The 23,146-nt window shown below is 42.2% G+C and overlaps 1 protein-coding gene across 1 annotated transcript in view; it reads left to right on the plus strand.

Moving 5' to 3' along the window:
• Positions 1–1,154: 1,154 nt before the first annotated feature.
• LOC146208927 (uncharacterized) overlaps positions 1,155–23,146 on the plus strand; it is a 261,822-nt gene continuing 239,830 nt past the window's right edge. Inside the window, exons 1-3 of the mRNA XM_084579534.1 lie at positions 1,155–1,270; positions 19,792–19,931; positions 21,731–21,804. Coding sequence (XP_084435660.1) covers positions 1,160–1,270; positions 19,792–19,931; positions 21,731–21,804 — 325 coding nt within the window. The 5' untranslated portion in view covers positions 1,155–1,159. The remainder of the gene's footprint in view (positions 1,271–19,791; positions 19,932–21,730; positions 21,805–23,146) is intronic.

Below are 23,146 nucleotides of genomic sequence, written 5' to 3' on the forward strand. Positions count from 1 at the left end.
CAAGGACGACGTCCTGAATAGGCATGCCTTCATAGTGCCAGTTTTATCCGCCATTCCCACTTCAAGTGATGTTTGTTGGTTCTGTGTTTCTGTCACGTTACTTTCTCCTGAACAATTATCAGCTATTACAAACACCTTAATGCTGCACGTTATAGAACATTATGATAAACATACCTAGTTAGTTCTTTCGGCTCACCCGATAGTTGTTCCTAATTTAGAATAAGTTTTTGCGTGCCAAAGTATTAGTCCTCTCATCAGTGGTATTCGACATGAGAATTTTCTCTATCAGCGAAACTAGTTTTATAGAAATCTGCGCCTTTCCTGTGTAAACTTACATTACATCAGGCAGAATTATTGTGCCATGCTCATACCTACTTCACTTCATTATTGTCGCCGCCAAAGCAATATTCCGTAATCATATAACTTCTACCGGTGGTTTGCTAGACTAACGTCATGAAAAGTTGCGACCTTTCTAAAAACTGATCATTTTCAATAGGCAACAGCTGATTGTAAATTCATTCTGAATTACGGCAAAGCAGCACTACATATTAAAGAGCCAAAATGAAGCTCAGAAAGGACAGAGTGTTCCAATAACAACCATTTATTAACAAGCATTTATTTAGGTCCAATTTTCCACCTCTGACTTCCTGATTTCCGTTCTCCACCTCATGTTCGTGCTGTTTTTCTATTTCTAATATTAAAATATTTCCCAGGATATTCTCATTTTACAGCTAATAAGAAGTCCATGTCATATCTCATTCTCCTCTCCCGTGCGCCTTCACTCCTTTGTTTTGATCTAGCGTATTTTTACCTGTATATTCAGCACACCCTCATTACCTGTTCCTTTATATATAGTCTTCAATGACTAGTGGACAATCTAACCGCTTTTCTTTCCATGAGCATTGCGCAATAACCTCCTGACAATGTTTCCTGAATTTTATCTTTCAATAAAAATGCGCCGCGCATTCCGCTCGCCTTCGTACACCTTCCTACCCCCTCTGCATGTTGCATCTTCCACATCTCTGCACTCTCCAGTCATGAATACGCTTCTTTTGCTTTTTATTTTCTATTATCAGTTTATCTCGGCTTCTGCCAACTTTTTCAAGCCATATATAAGAAGCGCGAGTATAGCTGGTTTAAGAAAGTGCCGAGAACAAAAATGCTGCGTTCTGCACTTCCTTTTCTCCTTTACAGCGTGTTCGCTACCTCTGATGTGTTCGAAGAAGACCCGAACAGCAAGTACACTGAGACCCTCAATGAACTGATGAATGTAAGAATATATGTTCTTCCTTCTTTGGTATAGTGCTATGTGCCGTCATTTAACCCGAACTCTTAACCTAAACCAATTGATTTAGGCACCCCATTGATACGACAAAGCGTGCTCACCATAATGTGCAGCGCACCTTTCTGTGCGTAATTTTGATATGAAGAGACGTGAAAAAAAAATATATACATACACAGATCCAGTTTTCCGCCTTCAGAAGTGTACTGTTCATATACAAACTTATTCAAATAGTACTCATACCAGTACACCACTTTTTCAGCCACTTCGCAGTTGCCTGTCTCAATTACACATAAGCTGAAGTCTGATGCAATAGATTTTATAACAAGGCGCAACAAACATCTGGCTCCAACATTGTTTACACTACCATGGAAGCAAACTACGTCTTCCACCAAAAACCTGGTTAATTTGCCACCTTGTTGCAGCACTTATGGCAAGAAACTGCAAAAATATAAGGGCGCACATATATCGAATGAACAGTAGAAAGATGTTAAAAAAGAAACACAATTTTTCGGCATCTTTAAAACATATAATTACACCTAACTGAATTCTGGGATAGACTTTATTTCTGTTGATGTACTTAAAATATCTACTCTGATAGATTTACTGGACCGCCTAGTATTCTAACCTAGCTTGGTAACACGCCAATACCTCAAACGACCTTTGTTTTTGCAGTATAAAAAAAGCACCTGCCACTATTATTGACCTGTTAAATATTTTAACCCATTCGCTAGCTGTATCATCTATGGGTCGAAACGACGTTTTGTGTAAGGGCTAAAAACTAATAAACTTCAATGAATAAAAAAAGCACTTGTTCTATAAACTCTTACACTCAATGTTTTGTAACACGAAATTGTACACTAAACAATAAAACAACGATTTTAAACTTTGCAAGGTGCAGATTCTCCCGCAAACAGCAACAGGCTTTATATTTGAATGTATTTGAAACCTTGGAGAGGAGAATGGTGAGCGTCCACCAGGTTATTAAACTACTGGCATCCACTAAAAAATGTCAGATAAAAATGTGGAACAGTACATTTCATTATTTCTTTGTTTTTTGTTTGTAATGCATATGCGAACCAAATATGAGCAAATGAAATTTTAACTTGCTTTTAGCCTCACACATGATACTAAAGAATATTAGGCCAACAACCGCGTGCCACATTCACACACCATTTCCTTTTCTATATTTTCTTACTTTTGGGTTTGGGTTAATTGTATCAAAGCTTAAGAGCCCATCGTGAGCGAGCGCCGGTGAAAATGCAAGAAGCCACATCTGCTATTTCCAAGCACAATGTCTGCCACTCAGCATCTCCCATGCCTCCAAACACTTTATATATGAGGTCAATGCACTAATGACTACGTCATCACTATGGTGGCCTGGTGGTTATTGCATCCAGCCTAATTTATTTGTCACCTTTGCTCTCAATGACCAGCCATCTAAAGCTCGATCATTCGCATTCAAGCTCGCAACTTCCTCTGATTCTTTTTTTTTCTTTTTCCAAAAGCATACAAGCATAGCTGTATATGTCATGTTGCAGCAACTTGCCTTATATTCTGCAAGTATCTGTTCGCTGGTGATCGGCTAAAAGCGCGTAATGTTAGCCTTATAAAAACGACAGCTAACAACAGGAGCAGACATTAACGCATCAGCGCCTCCAGGACGCGAACTGCATATCCCAAAGAGGTGCCATATTTGTCCTTAACCATTCGGGAATTATTGATTACTTGTTTTCAGCTATCCGTTCCTGTTATACTGTTAATTAATTATTTCTTTTAAACAGTACCTTTCCTGTAATTTCACTTCACTTTTCGCTTAATGGATTACTGGCAATGAGCAACTTCTTTTTTTTTTTTTTTTTTACAAAAATACTTGCTGAAAAGGTACATCATTGAGATTTTCAACTTGATGGCAAACATTAGTTCTAGAGGAGATATCGTTTTTTTTTTCTTTTGATGGCAGTGTGACAACTGACAGCAACAAAACAGCATAGTACATGATAATGTTTAGGCTATGATCGCGACTCCACTGTCTCCTACGGCTGTTCCCCTGTCCAGAGATATCACGCGCTCACTCTGTAAGAACTCTTGTCTGCTCTGATGGTACCGCAACGTCGCTTACGCTTGCACTCGATACAATGTACACGGTACTTTAGTTGCTTGAGCACAGAGACAAATGTGGTTTTTCTCTTTCTTTCGTAACTACGTTACTGATTTGGCCTTATTCTTGAGGTACGAGAAATTCTATTGCCATCTTGTCGCAGTTCTTCGCCGTTTAGTTTATGCACTTTTTACTCAATTGCGCTGTTTGAAGAATTAAAACAAAGTGAGAGAGAACTAGGCTAACCAGGATGGACTGCATTACATGACGGTGTTCCTGCGTGTCTGCCGACCGTGGTGCAAGATGTGGAAGAGACAGAACCACATTGTGCATGCCACCCTGGTTGGCCCAGTTCGCCCTTAGTTTTTCGTAGGCCTGTGAATAGTTTGTGAGACGGAATATAGTGAAGGGCGAAGCCAGGAGCTTGAACAGCTGTTCCCTGACGAAATGAACTGTCAACGTGTGGTTTCGCATCACAGGTTGCATATAGTTGTTTGCAGAAGTCACGTACATATGCTTTTTTCCGCTAGGTAGAACAATCAGTTGGGCGATTTGGTATAGGTGCGTTATTAGAAAAGCAGCGCAGAAAAGACTAGGGACCAGAACAAAGGCAGACGCAGACGAGCATTGAAATCAAAACTAAAGCTTTATTGATAAACCTGAGAAATATTAAGGAGCAAAGGCATGACACGTGACCACAAGGAAAACATAGGAAAGTGCACGCGAAGCTCCGAAACCACCAAGAAACACGAGCTTCTTGTCAGATAAAACTATGGAAGATTTCCTAACGCAGCCGCGTTGCTCTGTCACCATAGAATATGCTTCTGCTAATTACCACGTGGTCCGTCTTAGTGGGCATATAATACCTGTGCCTGGATTAGCATTCTCGTGCATGTTTTATTTTTCTTCATCACTTACCACTCTAACAGCCAGTGACAAAATAAGACTAGTCAATGCGGTTTGCCAGATTATTTCGGTGCTCTTTGAAACGCTTGTTCAAGCAGTGACCAGTCTGCCCGATGTAACGAACACCACAAAAGAGGCGAATTCTGTGTAATACAATGCCTATGCGCAGTTGTCGACCGGTTTATGGTGCGCGCGACACCGCAACCTTTTGTCCTTTTCGCGTCTATTTTCCTTTCAACCGCTGCGCACAATTGCTTCAGCCTGACGAGTGCTGAAACTACTATTCTCATATCGTAGCTGTTCTCATATCAAACCTACCGTGCCTTTGCAAAGTTCTAACAATGCAACACGCGGCTTCAGACGTTAGCATCTCTGCCCCTTTCAGCTGCTGAACACAATTGCTCTAGTCTAACGGGCGCTGAAGGTACTATTCTTATATCGTAGCTGTTCTCACATATTACCTACCGCGTTTTTGCAAAGTGCTAACAATGAAGCGCGTGGCTTCAGATGTTAGAATCGAATCAGTGCGCAAATATATACTGGCATGGAAGTTGTTTAAAGGGCATGCCGCTTTCCTTCATTCCGCCCATATTTTTGAGTGCTCAGCGTAGCTGCAGGCATCCTAACGAAAAAGCAAGTAAATATTACAATGGTCAACATGGAAAAACAACTCCAATTGAGAGTTAACAACGTGTAATGAAGTATAAAGCTTGCATTGACATTTCATTTCAATACAAGTGAGTAAATCCTATGAGAAAATAAATCGGAAGGAAAGTACCGCGGAAGCAATTAATTATTTTACTGTGTTTATTGCTCAGTTTTTGAGTTACAGCATTTAAATAACATATTAAATTAGTTGCCTTTCAGATGAACGTGTAGAACCTCTTGTGCACTTTAACACTTTGAGCAATCTATAAGAAAAACTTATTTTATACGCAGCTAACGCTACCGCAACTCGTATAACGACCACCTTGATCACCAAGCCACTCAGATTTACTCTTGAACCAAAACGTCTCCCAATGACCTCCCATTACGCTTATCATTTGGCAGATTCTCGGCACATTGGAAAAGTGCCGTTCTAACCTACAGTCATCTCATTTCAGAGTGGCCTTATGATGTGATTACCTCCCTTTAGAATTCACTAGTTGCGCTAAAGGGACCATCAGATATACCTTCTCGGCCTTACACGCCTTCCCTCGTCTGTTTCCTCTTGGTCATAGAAATACCCCTAACCCACATTGAATATGTGATGAATTGCTTGGTTTTCTTTCGGGCCAACGTATATCCGTATAATTTGTTTCTATAGTTTCCTCCCTGTTAATGGAAAGCTTTTGCGTTACTTTCATTACTCCATCATATATTTTCCTATAGATGAATATACCCACGCTGCTCATTACCTGGGACCACTACCAAAATGTAGTCCCACGGCCGCTCGATGGAAGCGCACTAGTACGCTTCCATCGAGTGGCCGTGGTAGTCTAATGCCATATATGCGCCATGCGCAGCGCCTATAGGGGCGCCCCTGAGAGCCGCGTAGCGGCGGCCGTCAGAACCCGAGGCGGGCCTCATGCGGTAAGCGTGGTCGTGGTGCGCGCGTGCGCGCGTGCGATCTGTCGTGCGCGCTTCGCGAGCACTTCCGCGGTGACAGTGTGCGCAAGGGGATCGCACTTCATAATAGTGGACATGTGTTCGATATCACGGCCGTCTGGAACTACATCGCTTCCATATCCAAGTGTCTGTTGCAGGCGAGCGTCAAGGTTGCGTATGAAGTGGAGCTCATTTTCAGTGCCCCGCTTTCATTACAACGCCACGTTAATTCGTTCATTCCTTGACCTATGAACCAATGTTCTTTCTTTGCTTAATGGTACACGCTTGCTTCGTTTACATGCAATATATTGCTACAGAAACTAGGCAGCGTCGTCGAAACTGCGAGCGGTTTCGTACCGGTGCGACCGCAGGAAAAGCCAGCGAGCTTGCAAACCAGCCTTCTCAGCATCATAAAAATAGCGCATATTGGGCTCCTGTAGCAAGAGTTCAGATTGTTCATGCTTGCGCTTTACCACTGCCTGTATAGCATGCATTTCACGTATTCCGTCGTCAAAAAGGCAGAAAGGGTAGATACTTTCATTGGGGAGGGAAATATCAGCAGAGGCAATATCTGAAAAGCTGCATCACAGGTTAGCCAAGAGCATATTAGATTTAAATTTTATATCCTATTTTATTATTGTAGTATCATGTTCATTCCATTTGTATCACCCTCGCGCCCAACTGCAGGATTACAGCGCACTTTATTACAAGCTCTAGAGCCCAACACTGGCTCTGGTCTTCAAAGTAATTGCATGGCAAGTTTCAAAACGCATATTGGCAAATATCTGTTCAGTAACCCGCCGCTGTGGCTCAGGCTACTGAGGAGGATCGAGTTATTGGGACCAAAGTCGACCGCGCCGCCCGCTTTAATTAGGTGGTGGCGAAACGCTAAAATGCAACCATGTACTGTGCGATGTCAATGCACGCTAAAGACCGTATGGCTAAGCGTTTCACACATTTAATGCGTATTGTATCTTCCCGGCTAGCGGAGGCGACCAAGTTTAAACAAGACATGTTCATGGAAGGAGCAATGACAAGCAGAAAACACTGAAAACATAGTTATCACTCAGCCTTTCCGCATGGCAAATTTAATGCCTTTTCCATCGAATGATATTTGCTTGCTGATACACGAGAAAATATAATGACTTTCGATGAAAATAACATTATGTATCAAAGTTTGATGTACTCATCCGAATGCGATCAATAAAAAAGTGTATTATGTCGACACCGGAGAGTACCGTTTTTGAAAACCTGCTTGATCCTTTGCTTGATTGCAGTCTAAGGTTCTCCTGATTCTATTAGCGATTACCTTAGTAAATACCTTATACGTAACAGACAGTAAGCTGATTGGTCTGTAATTTTTAAGGTCTTTAGGGCCCCCTTTCTTATGAGTGAGGATAATGTTTGCATTCTTCCATGGTTCCGGTACCGTCGATGACACCATTCACTGCGTATACAGGGTGGCCAGTTTTTCTAGCACGATAGCCCCCCTGTAGTTATCTGATCCTCTCCAGCTGATTTCCCCCTTTTTATAGTTTCTTATGCTTTCTTGACCTCGTCCTTCGTCACTGGTGGAACGTCTGACTGTTTTTCCCTACCGCCAATCTCATTACGGTCCTGACTACTTTGGCTACGGTAGAGATCTGTATAAACCTCCTCGGCTACATTGACTATCTTGTCCATATTCGTGATGACGTTGCCCGCCGTGTCCCTAATCGCATACATCTGGTTTTCGCCAATGCCCAATTTCTTCTTTACCGCTTTAAGGCTTACCCTGTTCTTTACAGCATGCTCAATTTTCTCCATGTTATACTTCCTTATATCGGCCACCTTGCGCTTATTGATATGCTGTGATATCTCCGCCAATTCGATCTGGTCTGTTGGATTGGAAGCTTTCATACTCTGGCGTTTCTTAATCAAATCTTTCGCCTGCTTAGACAGCTTACCGGCATCCTCTCTAACTATCCTACCGCCTACTACTACCGCGCACTCAGTAATGATATCTCTGAAATTATTGTTCATTGCTTCTAGGGTAATGTCGCCATCCTCGGTTAGAGCTAAATATCTAATCTGTAGCGAGATCATGAACTCTTCTGCCCTCCCCCTCACCGGTTATTCGTTGATGGGTTTCTTTCTTACTAATCTGTTGCGTTCCTTCTTCAGATTTAGGCTAATTCGGGACCTCACCATTCTGTGGTCACTGCATCGCACTTTCCCGATTACCTCTACGTCTTGCATAATGGCGGGGGTTGAACACATTATGAAATCGATTTCATTTTTAGTCTCCCCGTTAGGACTTTTCCATGTCCATTTCCGGTTCTTCCGTTTGCTTAAGAAGGTATTCATGATTCTTAAGTTATTGCGCTCTGCAAACTCAACTAGTAACTCCCCCCTGCTGTTCCTAGAACCAATGCCATAGTAACCTACTGCGTGGTCTCCTTCCTGCTTTTTCACTACCTTGGCATTGAAGTCACTCATTAGTACAGTATACTGCGTCTTTACTTTTTGCATTGCCGATTCTACATCTTCGTAGAAGCTTTCAACTGCTTGGTCATCATAACTACATGTAGGTGCATATGCCTGTACAACCTTCAGTTTATACCGCTTGTTAAGCCTAATTACGATGCCTGCCACCCTCTCGTTAATACTATAGAATTAATCTATATTTCCCGCTATATACTTATTGACAAGGAAACCTACTCCTAGTTGTCGCCTCTCTGGTTAACCTCGATAACACAGTACATCCCCATCCTTCAGTACAGTATATGCCTCATTCAGCCTCCTAACCTCACTAAGCCCTGTGACATCCCATTTCATACCCTCTAGTTCCTCTAACAGCACTGCTAAACTAGCTTTACTAGCTAGGGTTCTAGCGTTAAACGTTGCCAGGGTCAGTTTCCAATGGCGGCCTGTCCAGCGGAGCCAGTTGTAGAAGCTTTCAACTGCATGGTCATCATAACTACATGTAGGTGCATAGGCCTGTACAATCTTCAGTTTATACCGCGTATTAATCCTAATTACGATGACTGCCACCCTCTCATTAATACTATAAAATTCATCTATATTACCCGCTTTATACTTATTGACAAGAAAACCTACTCCTAGTTGTCGCTAATAATATCATAGCAGCAATAAACGTAATCAACCGTAAGTACCAATTGGTTTTGTGAAGGTGTAATCTAGAAAAAATCTCATTCACATCAATCAGTGTGTAGAAAAATGTGCACAGATTGACGAAGCTCTCTGTGTGACATTTATTTATACAGAAAACAAATTTGATTTAGTGCAGTCATCAATCTTGCCGCGAACAATTCAAATTTTTATTTACTCTTTTTCGATATTCGCCGACATGCGGTCTTATCATTGTGAATCTAGCGCGCGGATCACCTCTGTATTCTTTGTTGTACTTGCTTGTCGCGAGACCGGCCTTATCATTCCCTTTGTTGAGGCAGATGATTCGAAATGCATCTCAGTTTCCATGCCATGCGCTTGCATCTCTACAATGTTCCCGATTATGTTAGTGGCTGTTCGCGGTTTTCTACGTTGATGTTAAATAGAGCGCTGACGAGTGAAACAGGCATTCGTATCTCTACGACAGCTGAGCACGATTGTTGCTATCACCACAGCAGATTGTTTAGTTCTTTTGCGGGAGCAAGTCATCCCAATAAGAAGATGATTCCTGCGAAGATGACTTTTCATTTGTTGCCAAAGGCATTGCAACCACCACGTGACAATATTCTAGGTATTGTCTCACAAGCAGAGTGAAAATTATTAGAGAAAGTACCCTGAAAATGCCCTGCACGCGAGGAGCAGAGCAAATAAGGTCACTCGTTAAAAATTATAAAGTATTAATTAAAACTTTATTAGCAAATATTTGAAGTACTTTCGCATGATCAGTTGATGATGGTGGCCTGTTAAATTAGTAAAAAAAAACGTGCATGACCACGAGTGTCAAGTCAGGTAACTGCATACAGAATGACAACAATAGATAAAAAATTGCGGGGTTATCTGTTTTAAACCTATTATAGCGCGAAAGTACGGGATGCTGCAGGATCTGTATATAAGTGGCGTCACGTGGTTGCGACCGAACGAGACATCTCAGGCGATCAGAGTGACGGCATACGCAATATTGGACAACATTCTTTATCGGTGGTGGTGAGAGTATGACTGCTTTAGAGATAAAAATAGGGATTAAGGTAAACAACTTTTACTGTGAAATCAAAGTTGTGAACGCCTGCTATGGACAGGCGAGCGAAACCTCATCGCAGGTGACTCCATTCCGCAGCGGTTTTCACATAATTAATAGCCGCTTATTGTTATACCTAAAATAGTATTACCATTTATTTGTGCAAGCGTGCCCCTATATTAAGTGAGAGCGTGAGGCAGCCGACGATGACTAATGAACCCGGAGGATATGCGCCATATTTACTAATAGAGGCCGATAAGGAAGCGAGAAGCAACTACAATTACTGCGCGAAACCATGCAAACAAAGAATCAACACCTGCAGACACTAGAACATGCTTCTGCGCCAATAATGCAGACTGGTAATCTTTATCCCGCAGCGTAAAGTATGTTACTACCCCAAGAAACTATAGAAACTTTTTAAACCAGTACCTCATCTCTTCAGGAGATACACGAACAGCAGCGAGTTTCTTTTTGTTTCTCTTCGTTTATCTTTGCAAGTATTTACCTGGGCAGGTTGTGGAATAAGATCTCCACCCCCGTTTGTAATCAATCTGAGCTGTTCAACTGTCCCGAATATTATTTTACCGCGCGTTTACTAAGTAATTAGGTATTAGAAAGTATTCAAAAGGTAAGCACTGATAGAAAAAGTGAAATTTTAGGCTTCAGTCAAACACATGACTAAACAGGTGTTCGGAAGGGATACTCTACTATCGATCATATTCATACTATCCACCAGCGAGATATAATTCTCGGAACATAACAAACCCCTATACACTGCCTTCTTTGATTACGAAAAAGCATTTGACTCAATGGAAACCTCGGCAGTCATACAGGCATTGTGAATTCAAGGTGTCGTCTAGCCGTACGTGAACGTACTGGAAGATATCTATAATGGCTGCACAGCACCATAGCTATGCATAAAGAAATCCAAAAAGAACTCCCATGAAGAAAAGAGCTGGCAAGGAGACGTTGTCTCCCCAGTACTAATCACAGATTACTTAGAGGAAGTATTGAAGGACATAAATGGGAGTAGTTAGGGATAAGTGTTGATGGAGAAAGCTCTGTACTCCGTGATTCGCTGCTAACTTTGCCTTACTGAGTAACTCAGGAGATGAATTAAAAAAAAGTGGTTGGTGATGCAGACAGGAAAAACAGAAAATAATGCCTATAATTACTATGTAGAAGACAAAGATAATGTTCAACAGCCTCAGAAAAGCACAGCAATTTACAATAGGTAAGGAAGCATTGGAAGATGCATATGTCTACAACTACGTAGATGAATATGTCTACTTAGGACAGGTAGTAACCGCACATCCGGGTAATGAAAGAGAAATAACTAGTAGAATAAGATTGGGATGGATCGCACTTGGGAAATACTCGCAGGTAATGACTAGCAGCGTACCGGTATCGCAAAACAGGAAATTATATAACAGTTGCATCTTAGTTGTACTCGCCTACGGGACTGAAATGGGCAGACTAACGAAAAAGAGGTCTACTTAGTCTGAGGACAGCCCAGATAGCCATTGAACGAAAAATGGTAGATGTAACGTTAAAAACTAGGAAGTGTGCAGTGTGGGTCACAGAAATACCTCAAGTTAATGACAATATATTGGAAATCAAGGTGAAGAAAGGGACATGGGCAGGACATGTAGAGCGAAGAGAGAATAACCGATGGTGACTAAGGGTAACAAATTGAATTCAAAGGGAAGGAGAGCGTAGAATGGAGCGGATGCATGTTAGATGCATGAATGAGGTTAAGAAGTTCGGAGGGGTCAAATGGTTGCACTATGCAACTCGGTATGCTAGTAGGCATAGGGAATCAAAAGGAATACCAGAAGACATAGTGAGGATGGAAGAGGGGATGCGGGGCGGGAGAAATTTAGAAAATAAGTGTATACTAGTCTTGCTTTGAAAGCCGCCTAAGTCCCGATGAAGTGATTATCAATGTCCACTCGTGATAGCTGCCTTCGAGGTCCCATTGTATACAGTCACCTTCCTGAGGAAGCGCAGCCTCACTGAAGCCGTACCTACACGGTTACCGTCGCTGCAAGTCCAGAGGGCTCTCATAATTTACATACTTTAACTTCCAAAAAATGCCTTACAGGAAGCAGAAAAAAACAAAGTATATGGTACGCAGCACATACCCTCCTCCCGACTGCCTTCTCGACTGCAATTAAATCTGCCGACATCTAGCGACAAAATTAAAACATTAGTGGTGGCTTAGCTGAGATATATCAGAATATGCGTAGCGGGAGCTACCAGGATAACGTGGCTATGGTTTTGGTTAATCTATACCACGTTTAATTGTGGCTAATCAAAGGCATTACAAGGCTTAGCAAGTGTAAAGCTCTTGATTTTCTCATTTGCTCTTCCCCTTGCGACGTCATGTCATGTTGTTGCTTCTCTATTTGAATGAAGACAATTCGATGATCAGTGAAGTAGCATGCAGCCGTTTCTATGGCTCCGATACAGTAGTCGGAATGATGAAATTATCTGTTGTACACCACGTCAATTGTCGTTGCCCACTGCGTAGTTTGCATAAGAGCACCATTGGCAATGTTTAAGTCGAACACGTCTTTCAAGGGAAGGGCGACTTTGTGTGGTGTATTGTTAAAGTCCCCCGCCACGACGTTAAATTCTTCGGAAACTCCAAGGCTGGTTATGTAGATGGCAACCACGTCTATATTTTTTACTCAAGTATTAGGTGACACGTACGCTCCTTCAACCAGCACTCCACTTCCTTTCAATTGGACTGCACAGGCTTCCCATTTGGGTAGAGCTACAGTGGTCTATTGTTTGGCGGCGATTCCTTCCCGAACGTATCTGCAAACTCTGGCGTTCTTGTTATACTCAATTCGACTGGCGTAAGCAACCAGGCTGAAACCGGGGATTAAGAGAGTTTGAGACCCCGTTGTACGACCAAGCTCTGTAAAGGTCAACACGTCAGCCTTCATTACAAGAAGGTCAACACAAATGTCTGCCATATGGCAAATGAGTGATCTAACGTTGAGTAGGGCTATGGAGTAAACCATGGCGGGGTTTGCCAGTACCACTTTGCAGCGGTCATATGCCGCATCCACGCCCTGCTTGTTGAGGCACCTTCGACAAGTAAATAGACTTGGCAAACATATGTCTCTTTATATTTACCCCTATAGCCTTATTCTCTTCTAAATTGCACGGTACCTGCTTCAGAGTCTCGTCAGTATCGACTGGTAAATTCACTACTGGTCCTTTTATGCTAAACTGTCCGTTTTTCCAGTTCATGAGTCGTCTGATTTGCACAAAGGGGATCCGTGGTGAAACCAAACGTTCAGAAACGTCGTTCAACACTGGTGGACCTGGTGGACCTGGTGGCATAGGCGGGTAACGATACCAGTTACTCACACTATAATGCGGGATTTTCGCCTTCATTAGAAAATTTTACACGTAAAACAAATGCTCTACACGGGCTCTTTTTCCTCGCCCCACTCAAGCATTGCTAAACTGAGTTTCACGAATGGCAATACTCACCCGCATCAAGTCTTTCTTATGCCAGAGTCTCTCGCAGCCATTGCACACATAGCCAAGCGGATTGTTCGTAAAGTTGGCTTCGAAAATCCGCGTTGCACTGAAACACTCCGAAAATTGGCTCACATGGTCAATTTTGCGCTCAGATTTGATGTTCTTGGAAGACGGCTCCCGAATCGAAGCAAAGACTTGTCGCCGCTCTGCCTACCGGCGTCGCCGTTTGGCCAGTCGATGTGCTCACTCCTCTGGCGTTCCAGGCCCTTCTAGCCTTACGTCGTTCATTGTCCCTTTTCTGGGCAGCCGGTTCAGCCGCCACGACGTCAGGGCCCGATGAGTTAAGCCTAACAAAACGTCTACGCCGCAGTCCAGAAACCGCGTCATCCATGGTCACTCTGCTCAAATCGCTCTTCTGACAGGCACAGCGAAATGGCGACGTCCTCAGAAGACGGCTCCCCAATCGAATCAAAGACCTGTCTTTGTCGCCGAGCTTGCGGAAGCTAAATCAAAGCTAATTTTACACCTTCGCGATGACTCAAGAGCTTAAGTTACCAGCCAACATATAAAGCCCCGCCTTAACAGAGCCATATGAACGTGCCTGCGTGGTCTAGGGATAACGTGAATTCAAGGCTTTTGGCAGACTAATTGTTTTATCACCCTCTTATATGAAAGGAGAGACCCGAGTTGGCACCTCCTGCCAAACAGAATGTCAAGAAGCCCTATGTCCAGTTAGTGCTCGGCCGTGTCAGCTGCCAGCTACCGCTCCCCACCTCTTCTTTGTGGGGAGGGTGTAGAAGTGGACGAGGTCGACGGAGAAGACTTGTGGATGCAACAAGCAGACATACCTGAAGACGTCCCAAAAATCGCCTAATTAATATAGGACTAAATAAAGGGTTTCTTTCCTTCTTTCCTTCCTTCAGGTGAAGATTGTGCAGTACTTTCGGAATTTTTTTTTTATTTCCGAGAAACTACCGTTAACTTGCGTTTCACAAGAAGTGGCCTTGGTTAAAGAAAACATAATATAATAATAATTAATATAATATTATTATTTAGTTCACAGGAAGGGAAAGGCGCAGTATCTGTCACACTTGTTTCTGTGGACACCTTAACCGCACCATTAGGGAAGGGAGGAAGGTGAGAGTTAAAGTGAAAAGAGAGAAAGAGGAGCAGTAGTGGAGGGCTAAGAAGTAATTTCGTCCACCTGAGGATCTTTAAGGTGCGCTGGCATCGCACAGCTCATGAACGCATTGAAAGTGCATGGAAATTGTTCTTGGTCAAAATGAATAGCACCTATACCGGGTAGTCAGTACTGGGCAAATTATCGACTTATCTGGAAGCAAGGAACCTATTTCATACGGCGTAGTTAGTGCCATTGCGAACCACATTTAACGGTGCACAAAAAAAAAACGGGTAAGCCAAGTGGCAAAAAGCAACCTGTGTGATACAACGTATGCGGTTTGTAACAGGCTATAGGGTACACTATAAAAGCATGGCCGTCAAAATTATTTAAAAATGTAATGCCAATTTGATTCACATGGTTCAACATTAATTGTTCATTTCAAAATCCGCGAGGTTCCGGTTGACGGCTCGGCCGCTTTCGAAATGTCCATGTTCGCTATTCGCCGCGAGATCGATCTAGAGGTGGCGCCACCGTCACTCCGATAGTGTGGATCGGCAGCCGGCGGCGCTCGCAGAAACACACGCTGCGAAGGTCTGCTTCCGAGTTTACGGCGGGTTTGTTGGCGATGACAACGTGTCAGTTCTGCAGTATTTCTGCAATACTGAAGAAAAAATACAAGGATTTTGCCAATGCTGCAGAAGAAGAGCGGATTTTAGGAAAACAAAGCACGCAACCTCCAGTCTTCTAGATTTACTTCGCACGTTTCTTGCGCTGTACCGCGCTCACACACCTATGCTTGGGCCTGCCTAATGATAGCTTTGTTTTTCATATCGACTTTTAAACAGTTTGCGCGTGTCTCATGCGAGTGAGATCTTCGAATTTAGTGTCAAGCCCACGCAGATACCTGCAGTACTTTAAATTGAATCGAGAAAGCCTGGTTCAATATATCGTACATAACTCGAGGATTAAGCAGGTTAAATGTAGCATTAACAGCGCACTGCATGGCGAGTTGCTTTAGACTGAGCGCACATCAACTCTGGCCCCAGACAACCACGCACAAGTATTCCCCAAAAATGAGATCACGCCGACACTATACAGGAAACCTCGCCGCACAGGAAAGCTGATTGTTCACGTGTACAGCGCTGAGTGGATTAAATTTGCCGAGATGGTTTTTGCGGCCACTGTCATACAGCCTGATAGTGTATTACTGCATGCGCCGCTAACTGTAAATTATTTCCTTAAACCGAGGAAAGTATAAGGGCTTTCTGATGTGTGCAATGGTAATATATAACGGTAAATTAGTAGTGTAATTATTTTGTTTTGCAATGCGAATACATTTCACCGCGTGAGAGAACTTTTACACACTTGACAGAATTTACAATATTCAGCGATTAATTTTCAGTAACGTTAAAGTGCAAGCTACGAATTACTCGCTGCGAAGAAATCGTTATAAACTGCGCATGGGCACTGTCATGTTCTGGAAAGCAATTTTATAGGCTGAAAATTTCTTTATCACTAATTATTTAGCAGTGACTAAATCTTATGCGAAGTAAAATATTAGGGTTGCTTCCAAAACAGATGCCGGATATAAAACTATTCCGAAAGAAATGGAGGTCATCTTATCATGTGACTATAAAAATGTATTCATTCCCGAACCACTGATATTTTAAGCCCGCATGAAGCTGTTTTACTTCCCTTGTCAGAAATGACGAGTTTGCTCGGAAGACAGCACTTGGGCGAAAATGGATTATAATGATTATAATAGGCTACCAGTAAAGTACATTGATCTAGGTGTATTATGTAATATTTAGGGTAACAATTAGGTGCAGGGTATATGTTACCCAAAACATTCGAGCATTTCTCTAAAGTAAATTGTGCTCACTAAGACTGTTATGGATGCACAGAAGCCTTCAAGAACAAAAAAAAAAAAAAAAAAGAAAAGAAATGCATATTGGCCCGGGTTTAACGCATGAAAGCGGCATCGGCTATGACGGATGATTGCAGAGGCTGGTTTTGGTGTAGTTTTTTTTTTCATTATAAACACCACATTTACCACGTGGGATTGTTTATTGTGCAGTCAAATCCCACAGCAGAGGAACGCCTTTCGAAATGGTTGCGATTGAGTCCCCCGTTCTCAAAATCAGCAGTCGAGCGCCCTTACCATTGAGACACCGCGACAGAGGTTTAAAAGCAAAAAAAAAAGAAAAAAAATAAGTATTCACACAACTCTATCGTGCATACAGACAGCATAGTAGTAATAGAGTGGTCTGTTCAAACTGCATTCTGCTATATGAAGCAGTCTGCGGTGGCATGGCTATGTTTTAGTAACTGCGGTATTCCAAACAGAAACGGGAATATGCGATTTCTGAGCGTTTGCTATAACTTTTATTGACGGCAACGACCTGTTTTGCTTTGACACGGTGGTTACGACAGTACCACTTCGTTTGAGACATTGCATGTCAAAGGATCTCAAGCGCCGAAGACCGCGATGGACGATGTCCTTATCCAAGCATGACATGCTCGATACGGACAAGTATATTTTTTTAATGAAGCGTGGGGTTATAGAATGTTCATATTTATTTTGCAAGAGGCATATAGGTGAGCAAAAGCTCACAGGAACCGCGAAACAAACAAAAACACTCCTGTACACGCCGCATGCGCGCGCGTAAATCACTGCGGGCTGGCACGCGACGCGAAAACGCATCCACACTGAATAGGTTTCGCCGCTGAACCGCAAGGTGGCGACTCTGCTCGATCTCGAGGCCAATACTGCAAACGCCGCGCTTCCTCTTGAATATGCTAGCAGCCTGCGTTCACTAACTTAGTCAAATTTACGGTGACTAATTTAAGAATCTACTGTCTCCAACACAACGTTAAGTGGGCAGGGAGATCAGTACTGGTTTGTGGCACTTAATTTTGGCATTTTTTACGCATAGTAGTTTTCCTTTCACTGGGCGCACCGATGTGATAGTCTATCAGCCCACATGGGAAATCCATGTGAGGCGAACGACCAATCATGTTAGCCAGATGGCTATACAGTATGTCATGTTCATAGACAAGCGACTGATAAGATGGTTTTCTGGCAAAATATTGAGCTCAAACACCTTATTGGCCTGTACAGTATAGGTTAAACATTCTGGCGGCATTTATACATCGAAGGTGTGATCGAGAACTCGATTTTCTTCTCCAGCTTAAACTAAAATGTTGGTCGGGGAATGAACAGAAGCATGACACAAAATCCCGCTGTAAAAATTGCGTGATTCACATTTTTTATTACAAAGGAAAAGAACCTCTAAAGCTTAGAAACAAGATTTGTCATGATACTATGGAGCTACTGCGTGCTGAAGGCAGCACTTTGTTTTTCCTGACAACCCACAGGCATGGGTACCAAACAGGGATTCCAGGGATATTGCAGCGCAACCTGATGATATATTAGACACCATTACAATACTTGAGACATCGAATTAAGGTATGCGAGGAGGCTCGTCTGACCCCGTAACTTCAAAGGTTTTTTTTTTATATAGATTATAAATAATACATCTACTATATCGAGTGTCCAAAATACGGGTGTGAGTGTTTGTGCTATTGATTGGTGAAGTAATTAAAGGTTGAAAATTTTTAATGCATTCTTGGGTCTCGCCGAGGTGGCTGTCAAGCCTCTTTCCAGCAACCGTACCACCTTCAGTGGATTTCGATTATAGGCCGAAACAATGAAGTTAACTTCGCTTGCCACTACGTAGGACCATTTAGCCACCCAGAAAGCCGGTCTCTCTCCGTGATAACCTGACAGTCGTCCATGCTTCGCTTCGGATGGCGTCGTCTTTATTGTCTCCATCTCCTCTAGTAAAGTTCTGCTTAAGGCCTTAACTATACCTCCTTAATCCGAAAAGATGGGAACATTATTTCATACTCAGGTAAATATGGTAGTACGTAGCAAGACAAGAAAATAAGGCTTAACGAATCAACACTTGGCTAAAAGAGTGCTACATACTGTTACAGCAAGTATACGTGCGCTTAGCTGAGCTAATCCACCGCTTAATTTTTGTTGTTCTAGCAAGCTTCTTTGGCTGCCATTCAGAAGAGCTAGAACAGCATATTTTGAGAGCTATGGAATAAAAATATTTTATTATGCATAATCCTTTTTTTCACAACATTGGCCTACTCTACTTGAATTTAAGATGCCTGAAGTCTACATGTAAAGCATGAATCTGTGTTTGATTTGTTTGTCTAATATTTTGATAGTACGCATTTTCTAATGTGCCTTTTCTGCATATCAAAAACAAGAACAGCACTTGGAAGTCAGCCCAATGGAGATCACACAGAAAAAAAAATTCAGAGAAGCACGTCACCTTACGTGCAGCTGCGATCTTTGAAACAGCCCTGATTTCTCAAAAGAGACTCTCTATCTTTCCCCCTCACTCTCGCTAGAGAGAGAGAGAGAAGAAGAGTTTCTGCTTATCAGAGAGAGAACGAGAAAGACTATCTTCCTCTTTTTCTCTCATCACTGCTATCATTATGTATCACTAACTATAACTATCGGTGACTATATACCAGAGCCCCACCTAAATCCCGCGCAATCACGCGGACAGATCTCACTCACTCGATTTTTTCCATGTGCCAAGTAAGGCTTTCGCCTTTAAAGAATTAAAAGCTAAAAAAGCTCTGATGATCAGTTATGGTCATTATAACGCAATTTATTTTTTAAGCCGTCACACACTTCTGAGAGAATTGAGGGCTGCTTAAAAATTCACAGTCCATTACCGGCCCATTTGTGCACACACAGTGAAGGTAACGTTTTAAGGCAAGCGCAGAGAATCAAAGTAATGTATTGACCTTTTATAGTTTCATTGCGTTGAGCGGTACATCCTATAAATAAATCATTCTGCTTGAAGTGGTTAATAATTTTTATGAAAAGAGCAGAGTTGGCGTTTCTTTAGTATGCTTTAGGCTGTCTACTAGCGTCTGTTTAAAATGAAATAAACTCCCACTTGGAGGTTGCTACAGATTTTATCTTACCTGCTGTTATTTGAAATACTAATTTATTGGCAGTAAATATTTAAATGCATATTCAGGTTTCTTAATCAAGATCGAATCATTATTTGCAGTATCTCAGCACCGATGACAAAATTTGGCTGGTCCTCAAGAGCACCGCAGACCGATCGGAACTATGTGTGAATAACAAGAAAGTTAAATTGGAAAATGGAAAATATGAATTTACACAAGATTTCCTTGCCAATGATAGAATGTGAGTATAGTATCTCTCATTTTGAAGCGGCTTCAATAACCTCATGTTTGCAAAACTAACATCACTTGTGCAAGCACTGTTTTTTAAGAGTGAGCTCCACGTGCACGGAAAAGAGAGCAACGTCACGAGGCGACACGAAGTCGACCGCCGTTCATTCCGCCATTTTGTTGGCACCCCCCCCCCCCCTGCACGCGAGGACGATAGCGACGTGCACAGCGGCTTCGATGCCTGTAGCGTTCCGTGGCTTCCGAAACTCCCTTAACCGCAAGCTAGCCGCCCGTCGGGTTCGCGTTCGCATGAGTCTTTGCGGACACCGAGCTCAGCCTTTATTGTTTTCTCCCCGTTGGCTGTGCCAGCATAATCGTCAGCCATAGGGCAGACAGTATTTTCAAGAAATCAAGTCATAAAGCATTTTTTATCGTTATGAGTTACAAGAACGAGAAAAAAACTAATTCAGATTTAATGCTTAAACACTTCCTCGGACGTTTTTGTTCGTTTCTGCTACGTCTGAGAGAAATGAGTTATTCAAAGTTCGCACGTTTTCTTAGTTTCCCTTTTAAAGCTGGCGGAATCTAACATTTTTCATTTTTGAAAAATTGTGGTTGGCCTTAAACAAAAAGTGGTTTTTATTGGCAGAAAAAGGGCCAAATACAGATGTCCGTTTCAGGCGATACAAGTCGTAAATCCTACTTCCAATTTACCTCATTTGTTTCCTTTTAGTAAGCATAACAATTGCCGTTTGCAAGCAATTTCAGAATCTTAGCACATGTGCCCGTTTTGCATTACGTAAGTTTTAAAGAGTATTGAATTTCCCATTTTGCATCCTTTCATATGAACAAGTCTAACAATCCCATTGTTTTTCCTCATATGCGTTTAGATACTATAACGTTGCTTATATGTTAATTTTATGACAACATTTTTATTTGCCATAGTGTATTACTTTAATGCGGATCTCTGTGCCTCTGGAAAAAGCCGGAGCGAGCTCAGGTGCAGCTGTATTTATTACAATATACAGTTTTAGAGCGCAGCTCGTCGTCGGCGTCGGCGTTGGCTGTCCCTGTAACCAGCTCCGCAGCAGTGGCAGCGCGCCCCCATGCTTCTAGTTCTTTCATGACAGCCAAGAACTCTTAGTGCAGTGTTTCGTGAAGGAATACGTGTAAAAAATTAAAAAAAAGCTGTCTGTAATTATACATACGTGTCGTGCTCGAAATCTTTGCCTCAATCTATAGAAAAGGTAAAACAGCCGAAGAGCTTCGCTCAAATTTCGCATTAGGAAGTAACCTAAACGTCGGCAATTTTTTCATACTTACAACATTTTAGTCGGCCAACAATTATCACGGTCAAGTTTGAGGAGGCCAATTCTCCCAATGCCACAATTTGTTTCAAATGAGTCGAAAAATATTTATTCTAGAATGGCCTTAGAAAAGCAATTGTTTTTTCAAGCTTTCGTTCTGTTTCAACGTAAGTATATTACACTTATAATGCTAAAATTGCATAGCATACCACTTTCCACAAAACAGAGTTTCCCGTGGTTTTCGCCTGATATTACCAAACCGCCAACCAAGGGATAAAATTTTCACATCCCTGCCTTTATTACAAAGTTGGATTCAAAAATATATCCTCCCGTTTCAAATTAAACATTCGGACATAAAGTACAAAGGTCACTCTAACCTTCACAGGCACTCCATTTTAGCGCCTGAACATGCTGACATTGGTTGTTTCGCCGTAAACTATAACGAATTCGGTGAGACTTCTTTTTCTCGAAAACATTAAATAAATTGTTTGCTTTTCTTTTTCAGACAGAGCAGACGCCTATATGCAATGCTAAAAGAAGAAGATGACATAGGAACAATGGATGTCAGCGAAAAAGAAGGTTTGAAGTGAATTTCAACATTTTTATGCTTTTGTTTCCATCTGACTATAACCTCCTTCCAATACGCCTGTTTCTAGCAGCGGACTTCAGCCCTTCTAAAACGCTATATGTGTTAAGAAAACCTGGTGAAGTAAGCGCCTCCAGTATTCACAACTAACATTACTAAATCCATGAAAAAATGTTATTAGACAAAATTAGACAATTCATGTTCTTCAACACCTATGAATTTCAGTTAATTCCGCAAATTTGAACTAATGCGAACATGTCCGCCCCTTCAAAATCAGGGAGATGTAGGTTTGCTAAATCGATGAAAACCCGTTTGTTCCATTCGATAACATATTCAAAGTTAGAGGCAATACATGAGAAAGCCACCACCATTGACTTTTCTTACGCACGGAGTCTTAATCGTTCTCGTCACCAGCTTTCAAAACACAACAGCGGCTGAAATTTTCTTCAGCTGTGTATACCTGCCGCCTGCTGTTCAGGCTTCTGGTGCTACTGAAGGCGGTTCTTTATAATCTCATTCGACTGCGGCCGGTACATATATTTAATTTGCAGCTTATAGAGTAACTCCATAATATGCCTTTGCAAGTGAGCATGAGATGTTATAATCTTCTGTGAAACTCATATTAGGCTTCACGATATCTTATGCCATACCTATCAGTCATCTCATGACATACCTACATCGCCTTCACATGTCCAAACTGTGCGGCATGTAAGCGAAGTAACCATATTGACGCTAATCATTTGACACAAATCTGGCTGAGCTCCGCATTGAGCGTCATCTCTCCGTATACTGAAGCCGGGTAGAGGATCGGCTATGGGTAGGCGGCACAAGTGTGCTGTTACATGGCCAATTCGGCCTTGTTCTAATGTGAAAGATTATTTGTTTTCCACTGTTATCTGAATGCGCGAGAAAACACCTCGAAGGAAGGGTCTGCAGTGGGATGTGCAAAAGGCCCTAGGCTCAATACTCAGCTTAGCACCTCTGCCAACTTATTAGAGCGACCGCCTCGCGGCGTATTCGACCGTCGAGAAGATTGGGTGCACGTGGTCGAAGTAGAGCACAGAGGAAGCAAGGAGAGTTTTTTTTTTTTTTTGCTCAGTGGTGTGCAGATATCATAGTCCGAAGAGTGATAAACCCAATTAGCCAATATGACTGACTCTTTATAAGAATTCTCGCTCTCGCAAATGAAAACTGCAGTGGTATTCTCAGCATTTGTGCGATATTATTTTGAGTAATCTCTGAGTCGCTGATAACATGTCTGACTAAGTATCTCAGTCGAAGCTATCCAACGCTGACTATTCCCTCGAGCACACGAAGTGAAATATGCAAACAACG

This window comes from Amblyomma maculatum, chromosome 1, assembly GCF_055883805.1.
Source record: "Amblyomma maculatum isolate TAMU_Amacu chromosome 1, ASM5588380v1, whole genome shotgun sequence".
Classification (NCBI taxonomy): domain Eukaryota; kingdom Metazoa; phylum Arthropoda; class Arachnida; order Ixodida; family Ixodidae; genus Amblyomma; species Amblyomma maculatum.